Here is an 11,293-nt window from a genome sequence, read left to right as displayed (position 1 = left end):
GCAAAAACAAAACTCCAGCCTCTAAATTTCACATTTTTGGTCAGATGCACAAGTCACAACAGTTAAATGCACAATGCATTTTATCATATATATGATTGAAAATAAAGAATCTTTGGTGGCTAAGCAAAAATAAAAATGTCTATATAAAAGGCAATGAAGTACAATATGCAAATACAAAGTACAGCATGTTTTGTTTTTGCTTTCATTTTAAAAATGTTATATATATATATATATATATATATATATATATATATATATATATATATATATATATATATATATATAATGTTCAAAAAATACAATAAATTATTTAAAAGAATGAGCCTTATGTGACTGCATCCCAATCATTCACACAATGCAAACATAACCTGTGAGGTATTTTTGTTCATCCAAGATCTTTGTCAAGCATTATGCACGATGAGAGAGACATAAAAGTGCATATAGGAACTGAACTTACATTAGTTTCCTGGAAAAAAAAAAAACAGCAAGTTCAGTTGGTGGTTTTTGGAATACTAATCGAGTCAAAGTTCACATCAACAGTCTGAACCTCATTACAACTTGTTAATTTTTTTTTTACTTTAAAGAAATATTCTTAAGGTCAGTCACAGCAGCAATAATACCTCTCTCCTGACGGTGTCACTTCCTGTAACCCTGGGAGATCGCAAAGCAGAGCAGTCTGAGACTGTTCACAATGTAAACGTCGAGAGGGGGAGGGGTTAACAGGGCATCACTAGACGTCGAGCACCATGTCATACTGCTGCTCTTTCTTCCTCTTACCACACTTCGCTATGAGGACCATGTACAAAGTCAAAAGCATGACCCAGTAGCTGGCATAGACTATTGCACCAATTATTAATACTATCATTTCCGAATCTGGAAATGGCTTCCGTGTCTCTTGAATGATCGTGTACATGATGCCAATGAACAGAATAGTGAACCACACTGAGATAGGGATGAGCCCAATGAAGTTCACCACTATCGTCTTCCGCCCCGATGTGCCCCAGCCTGATTTGTTGATCGTGGCGATGGCAAACATCTTTGCTGGAAGCAGACTCGACATGTATAACACTGAGTAGAACGACATGAAGACCATGACCACATTTCCACGGAGGCAGCTGGCGAATGTGGACTTGATGAGCGCCACCGCCTGGACGATCAGCAGGAAGAGAAGGACGTTCCAGATCCTGCCGTGATAGAAGAGCTGAATGGCTGTGGCGATGAGGAAGAAAGGGAAGAAGCCAGTGATGACAGCTTCGTAGGTCATCCACAGGTGGTGCTTGTGGAACCACATAGAGTTGTACAGCCACTCCCTGAAGTAAGACTTGCTCCAGCGTGTCTGTTGGTTGAGCCAGCGCAGGTACGTGATGGGCGTCTCGGTCAGGCACTTGGAGCGGGCTGTGTACTTGGTGGCATAGCCCAGGCTCAGGACGCGGTTGGTCAGGTGGCGGTCGTCGCCGAAGCTGCAGTGGCTTCCCATGAATGTCTGGTTGTACCAGTCCTCCAGGAACTCGTGGAGGAGCGAATTCCTGTACATGCCCAGCGGCCCGCTGATGCACTGTACGCAGCCGAAATAGGACTGGCACGCTCGCTCGATGTTGAACGCCATCCAGTAGCGCACGCTGCTCAGGAAGGAGATCCATGACTCATATTTGTTCAGGATCTGAGGAGATGTGGGGACAAAGACAGAGGACACAACTGAGCAATGGCCCCGTTGCCTAGTCCTGTGTTGATGGGATTGCTTAAGGTGCATCTTGGCCATATGCCACATATGGAAATCACATTTGGAGTGTACAATCAATGGCAATCAAATGGAAACTCAAAGCTGAGGGGACACAGAATTTTGGGAATCTTATCTTTGTGTGAGCTGTGTAGAAATAATATGCATTTCAGATAACTTGGGAAAATAGACAGTGAATGTCTGGTGTGGAAATACTGATGTTCCTTGAGCATCAAGCGAAGTTAAGCAGTTGTCAATCCACCCACTATACCTTACTCATACACCAACGGGCTATATACAACACTGAAGGCAGAGAAATGTTCCCATCGTTATCAGACTACAGAAACTACAGCTTAGTTTAAAGGCTATAAGAGTGGTTTGCTGTGTTCAGCATTTACACTACTACACTGTCATAGTAATAGTTAGTTAATAAGAGTAGTTATAAAAGGATAGGTACCTGTACATCTCCCCCAACTCCACCCACCATGGGGTCTTCCTCCAGAACCTTCACCATCTCCACTGAGGAAGCAGGGTCCAGCATGGTGTCCGAGTCACACACCTGACAACACAGGGCAAGACACACAGGCCTGTTAGACACTGCTTGCTGCACTCAGGGAAGACTGAACTCTCACTAACCACACCAGGAGATTCATTTGCAAATATTCTTGGACACGGGCAGGACATGTTGCTAATAACTTCACGATGCTGATGTTAAAACTCAATCAAAGGCTGAAATGGTGAGATTTAACACTGAGATTTCAGTCCAGTGTAATTGGTTTCCCTGTTGTCTGAATGTTTGTTTCCTGAAACACAAATGTGGCAATCAAAGAAATCTATAAAATATTTAGTCAAGTAATTCTTCCAAAGAATGTGTTATCACCTGCACCTGAGGCAAACTTGGCCCAAAGGTCCATACAAATGAAATACTACAAGATAAGAAAGGCTTAAGTTTGCTGAAATACAGCAAATAGCTTCAATCTTTAAAAGCTCCCAAAAATAGCACAAAATAAAGTTTGAAGACAAGCATTCAATAATGCCTTCATTTGTTAACATATGAAATCAGTCTAATCCAGGATAATGAATGTTTTTGAAACCACTATTTAAATGATGCAATTTTGATGTCTTAAACTATATCTCCAGCACACAGTGTTGCCAAAGAATGTAAGTTCTCAGCCGAACACAAGTCTCTTTGACAATACATATACTCCAAGCTTTTTAGCAACTTACCAAACACTAGTCAGCAGGAGGTTATTCAATGACAATTAAAAGAAGTACTTCCTCATAAGATAAGGTGAGGATAAGAGCAAGATTTCCAAAAAATATTAGTCCATGGATAAAATTAAAGTTTAGTGGCATGTGGGTATTACTGTATATGCAATCAGGCTCCTTCTGGCTCCTTATGTATAATTTTGTATTGGTTTGGTATATATTCAGCATTATCAATATATTGAATTGTATTGGTTTGGTATATAATGAGTACTGTCTCTTTCTGTAAACATTTGAATATTATCTCACATTATTTTATATGACAGCCCTTCAACCTTTAAGACCGGTGCAAGATAATAAAAGGTGCTCAGTTGATATTAGCTTTCTCTTCTTCTGATGGCTAATTTCACTTACTTTGCCAGTCACCATTTTATTAGTAATCTAGGCTGATCAAAGACAAAAGCCATTGATATAGGGGTATACAACCAAGGTGGTTTGACAAAAAGGTTGTGACCTTATTGTTTCCAGACTGATGCTGGAACAATCTCATCCAACCAGAACCCACAATGAGAGTAACCACCAGTCTGGTAGTCCACTATGACAGACTGGTGATAAGCTAAGCGCAATTACGGGTTTCCTCATGGAGCAGAGGTCAGGAACTTCATTAGAACCAGGTGGTGGGTGGATAAAATCACACCATTCGTAAAGTTTCCCAAGAGGTCCTGACATGATTACTCGAGTAAAAAAAAGGTTACAGGCTTTGCAGAAACAAGGCCATTCTTTCATTAGACTGATTTTTCATCTCAGTGAGCTAGATTCCAACACCAGACAGATCTAAAGCAAAAAGCAGATGTTTGCATCACCACCGAGGCTTGCCTTGAATATTGACACCTTTGTTATGTCTTATGCTTCACAGGACTAACTCTATGGCCCATATTTGTAAACCAAGAGCTGGAACAGTATGGAGAGGTTCTCCAGTCAGTAAAAACACTGAATGCTCCATATGTTATTCAATAACACTTAGTGAAGTGCAAAATGAGAGAATAACTACTAAGTAGCTAATGATACATGATAGTTTTGGATTGCGCCACTAATTTGAAGTACATCCCCGCTGGTGTCAAAACAAATTCAAAATAAAGAAAACTTCAGGTCATAAATGTAAGGTCACAAATCACTAAAGCTAAGCACATGTTTATCATCAAACATTATACCTTTATAATGTTTACATGTAAACAATCTTTAGATTTGAGCTGCATGTCTAATCCTGTGATTGTGCCAGTTGTGCATTATATATTGTGTTCCTTCAATCAACCATTAATTCAGACAGTCATAATTTGATCAAACTGTACTTCCATGTTCTAAACTTCATGACATCATGGCTATGCTGGTAGAATAATCCAAATGAGCCTGAAATCGCTCTGAGATGTGTGAATAGTGGCGCTCACAGATCGCTGATGAACTCCATCACTGTTAAACAAGCAGCTACTTCCCTTACCTCTTAGTTTTCTACACACGTTACACAGGCACCTATTTCAACAGGCACAAAAACACCTTTGTATTCCCCAGCTACCTCTTTCGGCTCAGCGTGGCCCGCGTCGCTGTGGAGACTCACCTGCACGTAGTCCACGCTCCTTCCCAGGGCTTTGAAGGCCGTGTACATGACCTCCCTCTTCCCCCCCCACTTCTGCATGATGCAGATGCATTTATTGTTGAGCACCAGCTGAGAGACATGCTGCAGGCTCTCGGCGTACGACTCGTCGGTCTCCCCTGATGCTTGCTGGTGATAATTGCTCTTCCAGACGTAAGTGGCTGCCTTGTCTCGGCCCATTATGTCCCGAAAGATGTCCATCATGTAGCTGTCGTCCTCATTATTCCCATCGATCACCATGATCACTTTGATGCCTGGGTATGTAAGCCTCTTGACGGATATTAAACATTTTCTCAAGTAGTTTGGGTCTTCTTGGTAGGCAGCGATGCAGAGGGCTAGCGACTTGTTCAGTTTGATCGGGGTCTCCATGGAGCGTCTCATGTTTCTGCGCTCAAGCAGAGCAAACAAGCTCTGGATGATGAGGTGAACAAGCAAAATGGCCCCATAGAGCCCAAAGGACAAGTAATTGCCTGTAGTGGAGAAGAACTGATAGCCCATGATGTAGGCTGTAGAGATTCCTACAAGCAGCGAAACTCCAAACAGTGTTGTCCCAATAATCCTCAGGTAGGTGATCACTTTATCACATCTCATCTGAAAACAATAACAAAGACTTGTGGTTAACAATAATCCACATGCATAAGAACAGTGGAATAATACTTGTAATATAAACTGATAGAGACGTTATGGAGGGGAGACTGGACAGATTGGGGTCATTTATGTGCAGCTACTCGTGCATCATGAAAACCGCATAAACCTTTCCCCTATGTGCTCCATAAGCAGCTGAATACTTCAGACAGCTATATTTCTCTCCCTCTCCTCTCCGTTTGAATGTCAGAACAATCTGTGTCCATTTGTTCCAAGTTTCCTCACTAATGCAGCTCACCATCTGCTTGGCAGACCCTGTAGCAGAGCACCACCCTATGACATCATCTGTTTATATCTTCGTGGGAAGACATGAGCAATGAAATTGAGATTTTTCGGGGGACTGGGCTAAAGACCCTCTCCATTGTTTGCCTGGGGAGAGACCCTTTTCTTGAACAAGCTTTATGCACTGATATCTTTCTCTATGCCCCAAGCGGATGGACGCGTAGCACCGTCCCTCTCTGGCCTCGGCCCTTCTGAAGCGAGGCAGACATGGCGAGGTCGAGCTCTGTGCGAGGTGAACTCTCACGTGCCGCTGCCTTTAACGTCATCATCGTGGTTTATGAGGCCCTTGCTGCTGGTGCTCTCCACCTTCCAGACACCACTTTGACACGTGCAGACACGTGCAGGCCTGTTGGAAGGCACTAACATCTAAAGAGCTGCTCGCCGAGCATTGCAGACCCCTTCAATTCCTGTCTCACCATAAACTCTGGCTGGACCACAGTGTTCATTTTAAAGACTGGCTGCAGACAAAGTATGGCTCATGCTTATAAAGATGCAGGGATTAGTCAAGAGGACTAAATGATATTGAAAGTAACACTTTCCTGCATTACTTAAGGCATTGCTCTTGTTTATCCAAAGCCGCATCTCTCCAGAGATGTTTGCCTGCAGACAGAGATGCCTAGATTGCTGCAACATTGTGCTCTCTTTCTTCTCTAAGACAGCCCTTTGAGACCAATAAGCGACCCAAGTGTGCAACTTTCAATTGTATTTGTTTTTGTGTATATGCTTGGATGAAAATATGCTTGCCGTCAATCCAAAACCACAGCTGTTGCTCCATATCAAGCACACTGCTTCCAAAGCCTCAAAAGTGGGAAGACTTGCAGCATGTGCCCTCTTATATACAAACCTATTGCCTACTGACTGCAAGTGCAGCAGCATATGTTCAGAGGTGGTTGTTGTTAATTGTGCAGGGAGGAGTTGGAGTACATCAGTACCAGATAGCTGAACTATTCCCATTGGGGGAAGATTCAAGTCCGATGTCAACAGTAGATGAACTACAACACAGCATTTACAGAAATTCCAAGTTCGAGCTGGCGAGACCCTGTTCTTCTCACTAAGCTCAAACACAGAGTGAATTGACCAGAACTGTGAAAAAATGTAAACTAATCTTCTCAGTCAGCGGAAAGAGCAGGTGTTTCTTTTATCTGTGTGGTCTTATTAGGGTGGATGTCTAGCAGACTTGGCAATGCACTCACTTAGAGTACAGTGCCACACTGTGGTCCTGATCCTTGGAAAGAATCAAATGTAAATGTGTAGATACCAGTAGAGGTTACATATGGGAAGCTTTGTGTAATGTAATTCTCCTGCATCTGTAGTTCAGCTTTATCTCTTTGGGATAATGCTTTTCAAGGACATTGTACTGTACTGAGTGATATTTCTAAAGTTAAAAAGCCCATACTCTTCTATTTGTTTGAATCAATGTGAAAAATCATACTATTTTATTATTAAGATAGCTTGGAAATTAGAAACAAAACATAATGAGTGTCAAAGGCACACCCTCACTATAAATTCCTGAAATAGAAGCCATGGTTTCCAGTCAAAACTAGTATTATTGCAATACAACTACAGGTGAAAAGCTATATTTTTAAGTTCACTAGTACTTTGACAGTACCAATTGAGATGACACACAAAACCTAAGACTATGGTACAGTGTTATTGTTGGCCCTATGTGAACTCCAGGGGCACTGTTCGGCTAGGCGTTGGTGGAGATCTTCCTGCTGGGTGGGCAGCGCTGCACCTTGGGAAAGAGTGGGAGAGAAGTCTGGGAACTTCAGTCTGGGGAATATTGCCAAAGGCGCCTTCCGGAAAAATGCTCCAACCACTAGTACATTCATCATTTTTCTTGGTCTAGAGCTCTGTGCTGCTGCTACCGCTGACTAACTCTGTGCTCCACTTACCTTTCTACACAACGTCCCAGCCCTATGCAATGAGCAGGCAATGAATAGGATTCACACCTTCATGGCACTCATTATGCTAATGAGGAAAAGGCAGGGTGTGCCTCCAGAACCACTTTCAACTTTTCACAACCAAAGCCCTAAAGCACCCAGGGAATGCATTCGGCGTATGCGGAGACAGTCAGAGCCTTTACAGATAATGACTGTAGTATGACTATTGCTGACTCTTACGCAATCACAACCAAAGATGACTAAACGCAAATAAGAAGACAGAAGAGATAAGCATGAGATAATTGTCTGTGATTATTTAAAGGTTGTCTGGGCTTTTGCAGGTTTCTGCCTACATGACTATGGTAAACTATGACTGATCGAAAGGCGATCAAATGGCCAGAGTCATGGCCTGGAAACTGTCTCTTCTTTTCAGCACCGCTTCTGCACACCAAGACCACACGTGTGGGGTGTGTTTTACTCCAGGATGTTTGGGCTTTAGGATTTGGTGTCATTGTGCTAATGATTAGCATGAATGCGTAGATGAGAGACTTTTGATAATGAAGGGGGAAAATTGAACTGGTTACATTTTAGCATTTAAATCTCGCCAGTTAATGCTCTAATTGGATTAATTCTATTTAAGGTTAGAGAACTTTATCTCTTTCTCCTTAATTTCCGATGAAAAGTATATATTAGCATAATTTCAAATGGATGACATAATTTACATTTGTTTAATCACTGCAGTGCCTCAGGCATCCTGCCACGGTTCCATTACATGTCATGGCAAAGTGAGGTCATAAAGAATAACATGCAACATCATAAATATAAAAGCATGTTAATGAAGAACAAAAGCATCATACTAAATCAGGATGGTCTACAGGTGCAGTGGTAGAATGGATAGGTGTCTAAAACCTATGACCAAAGCCAGTTTCTACAATCTAACATAGTACAAAGATATTACACTAAATGAATTAAATATTGCTACTAAACGTTTCCAGTTTGTACTGTTCAGTACTCCTATACTGAAAATACTAATTATCTAATAAATGTTTTGTTCATGCTACGTAAAATAGTCTTTATGGGAGCATTTAAAAAAAAAAAAAAATCAGTAAAGTCAATGACGTCACTATTCGCGTCACCTTGATAATAAATTCTGCATGCTACTAATCTCGCGCCATTGCTGTTGCAGCTTCACTGTGTGATTCAGCAGTGATGTTACAGCTAAGAGGCCATATATCACTTACATTTTAGACATTTAAAATATCATTAAACATTCAGACTGGCCGATAGGACTTTTTCCCAAAATAAATAAAGTTTTTCAAGTCAACTTGTTATTTGTTCTCACTGTTGTCCTCACTATTTGACTTTCCAGATGTGCATTAAGGACAAGGACAAGCTATGCCTATGTTCACCTGGGAGCCCCGCGCTCACAGAACCTGACCAAATATGACTGCCTGCACAGAACGTCACTGCGAACCGCGGTGCACTGGAGGACCTCATCCGTGCGCAACCACGTTAACCTCGCGCACGCCTCCGTGCCAGCTCTCCCGGCCGCTGGTAGTGACCACATAGTCTAATTTCTCATAATGTAAAGCAGACGAGTTCCTTGGGACATAGACGAATGGAAATAAATTACTGAGCTGCCCTCCAGTAACTTATTTCAATTGGGAGATTGAGAGGCGCGCCATTCAGTCTTACAACATTATCCAACTTGGTAGCCTATATTAAACTTTAACAATTACGGGGTAAAACAGGGTAGATGTATAATATAATGTCTGTTGGTCAGTTTTACATTTTTATGAATGAAACAGACCCCGAATTTATTAATTATTATTCATACCTTGAAGCAGCTATTTGGAGATGTCCCTTTGGAGATGCAGTCAGGCGAAACTCTTTTCGCAGAGCAGTGACTGGACAAACTTTCTGATATACGTTTCTTGGGAGAATTCAGAGGAAACCTGCATGGAGTCCCTTAAAACGTCCCTCTTTAAAAAGCAATGATGTGCTGTATCCACGTTTTCCATATAACGGGTGAAAACATTCAAGTCTGATGTCTTCTTCGTCAGTTGCATCCAGTACTCAAAGGATGCGCGAGTTTGATTGGCAAAGTTTGTTTCATCTTCCCGACAGTCATTTTTAGCGTTGTCAGGTTTTGAAAACGATAGAAAAAAGTATCCAAAAGTAATCAGTGCTAGCGATAAGAAATATTGTTGATTCAAGTTTTTCCAAACATACTGGTTTAAACCGGGAACTGACGCGCTAAACTTGTTCTACGTTTTCTCCAGACGCGACACGTTTATGTTTCCTGTAGCCCATACATTTGTAAGGTCTTTTAACCGGCTAGGGGTTTGGGTTGTTTTAATAAGGGGGGCAGGTTCGGGGGCAAAGGAGGAGCAAATGAAAAAAAAAAGTTCTTCTCATTCAAACTTCCAAAGTGGGATGTAGTGCGCGCTGGACAATTATCCGGACATCAAGTTACTCGTGTGAAATACTTAAGGGGTATTTACTGCGTACAGCATATCACGAAACCAAAGGCGTGTTTAGTGTCCCTTATATAAACTGTTAATGACCAGAATGTAAAACTTTCCCTAGGGCATATATTGGATACAGGTAGCCTGAGGTGTAATAAATACAGTATTTGAAAAAAGTGGTTGTGGGGTATGTTAAAAATACTGTGAAAATCAGCGCTTTTACTATAATACTATGTAAATTATGAAAATACTGATTACATCGAGTTTTTCCTGTCTGAAACTTTTCTTTAATTTCGCAGATACGTTTTAGAAAGTGGATTAAGTGCAATACACATATTTACCACCAGGGGACGCCATATAATTTTGAATCTGACGAATATGCTGAGTGAAAAGGTTAGATGCATATTACTGATTTCTTGATGGGGACACCGAGAGAACCGGCATATGTAAATTATTTTGGAAACATTTGCCCTGCATAAAAGTGTAGTAATAATAACAATAATAACAATAACACATAAATACACACAGGTGTGTGCGTGTGTTTATTGTTAAAAACATCATATATTCGTTATACACAAGCCATCCAAACTAATTCTATCTAATAAGAATAAGAACCTAAAATCTGACAAATATATGTTGTTTGCTTATTTAGCCCACGTTTTTATAAACAAACCCCTGTAAATTTCAAAGGACACTTTCTGCCCATAGGGATTAAGCATTGCTTTTCCCTTCTGGCAATGGTCCATGTCCATGTGAATGACCCAGTTCCTTATGTGTTAATTTGGCCCGCTGTTTATTTGAGAAAGGCTGCACAATGACAGAGCAAGAAAAGAGCCAGGCCCAGTGGACTCCAGGCTTGCCCGAGGGGAAAAGGAGCCAGGCACTGCACAACTCCAGCTTCCAGGGAGGTGTGCCCAACTTGAAGGCTTCATCTCCTGCTGGTACTCCAGAGAAGCGCTGAGGTCTAGGAACTGATGAGTTTAATGCCCAGGGGACTCTACTACCCCAAGCTGACTTTGATGAACAGCAACCACATGTTCTGCTGACTCACTTAAAGCTCTCGGACCACATGGGCCCAGCGTAGGACAGCACAGAACTTCATTGTGCTCTGTCCGTATGGATCCTATCCCTCTCTAACCAACCACCCTGAACACCACCTAGGGGTGCATGCTGTGTATACTGGCCAAGACAAGAAAAAATAGTTTACTTTAGCTTTAGTCTGATGGAACCTTCAGGCTCTTTGTTGAGTTCAGAACAATGGCATCATTGAGCAGCCATGTGCTGCCCATTTTGCCTTGTGTTTTGATCAAGGACACTGATGTAGTTATTGTTTCACATCGGATTGGAACCAGAAAGTATAGCAGGATGCTAAGAAGTGACGCTCCTTTGTTGGTGGTGGCTTATTGCTTTTCAGCAGAGATTAAAATATTCTGTGGTGTTTAAG

The 11,293-nt window shown here is 41.7% G+C and overlaps 1 protein-coding gene across 1 annotated transcript; it reads right to left on the bottom strand.

Moving 5' to 3' along the window:
* Nucleotides 1-291: 291 nt before the first annotated feature.
* Nucleotides 292-9,727, bottom strand: has2 (hyaluronan synthase 2). The gene is made up of 4 exons (XM_026999094.3): nucleotides 9,219-9,727; nucleotides 4,536-5,162; nucleotides 2,175-2,276; nucleotides 292-1,660 (listed from the first exon to the last, which is right to left on the bottom strand). Exons 2-4 carry the CDS (start codon nucleotides 5,160-5,162, stop codon nucleotides 731-733), a joined length of 1,659 nt encoding a protein of 552 aa, XP_026854895.1. The 5' UTR covers nucleotides 9,219-9,727; the 3' UTR covers nucleotides 292-730.
* Nucleotides 9,728-11,293: the final 1,566 nt, after the last annotated feature.

This window comes from Electrophorus electricus, chromosome 14 (assembly GCF_041902795.1).
Source record: "Electrophorus electricus isolate QZ-2024a chromosome 14, ASM4190279v1, whole genome shotgun sequence".
In the NCBI taxonomy this organism is placed as follows: domain Eukaryota; kingdom Metazoa; phylum Chordata; class Actinopteri; order Gymnotiformes; family Gymnotidae; genus Electrophorus; species Electrophorus electricus.
This window is presented reverse-complemented; position numbering and strand designations above follow the sequence as displayed.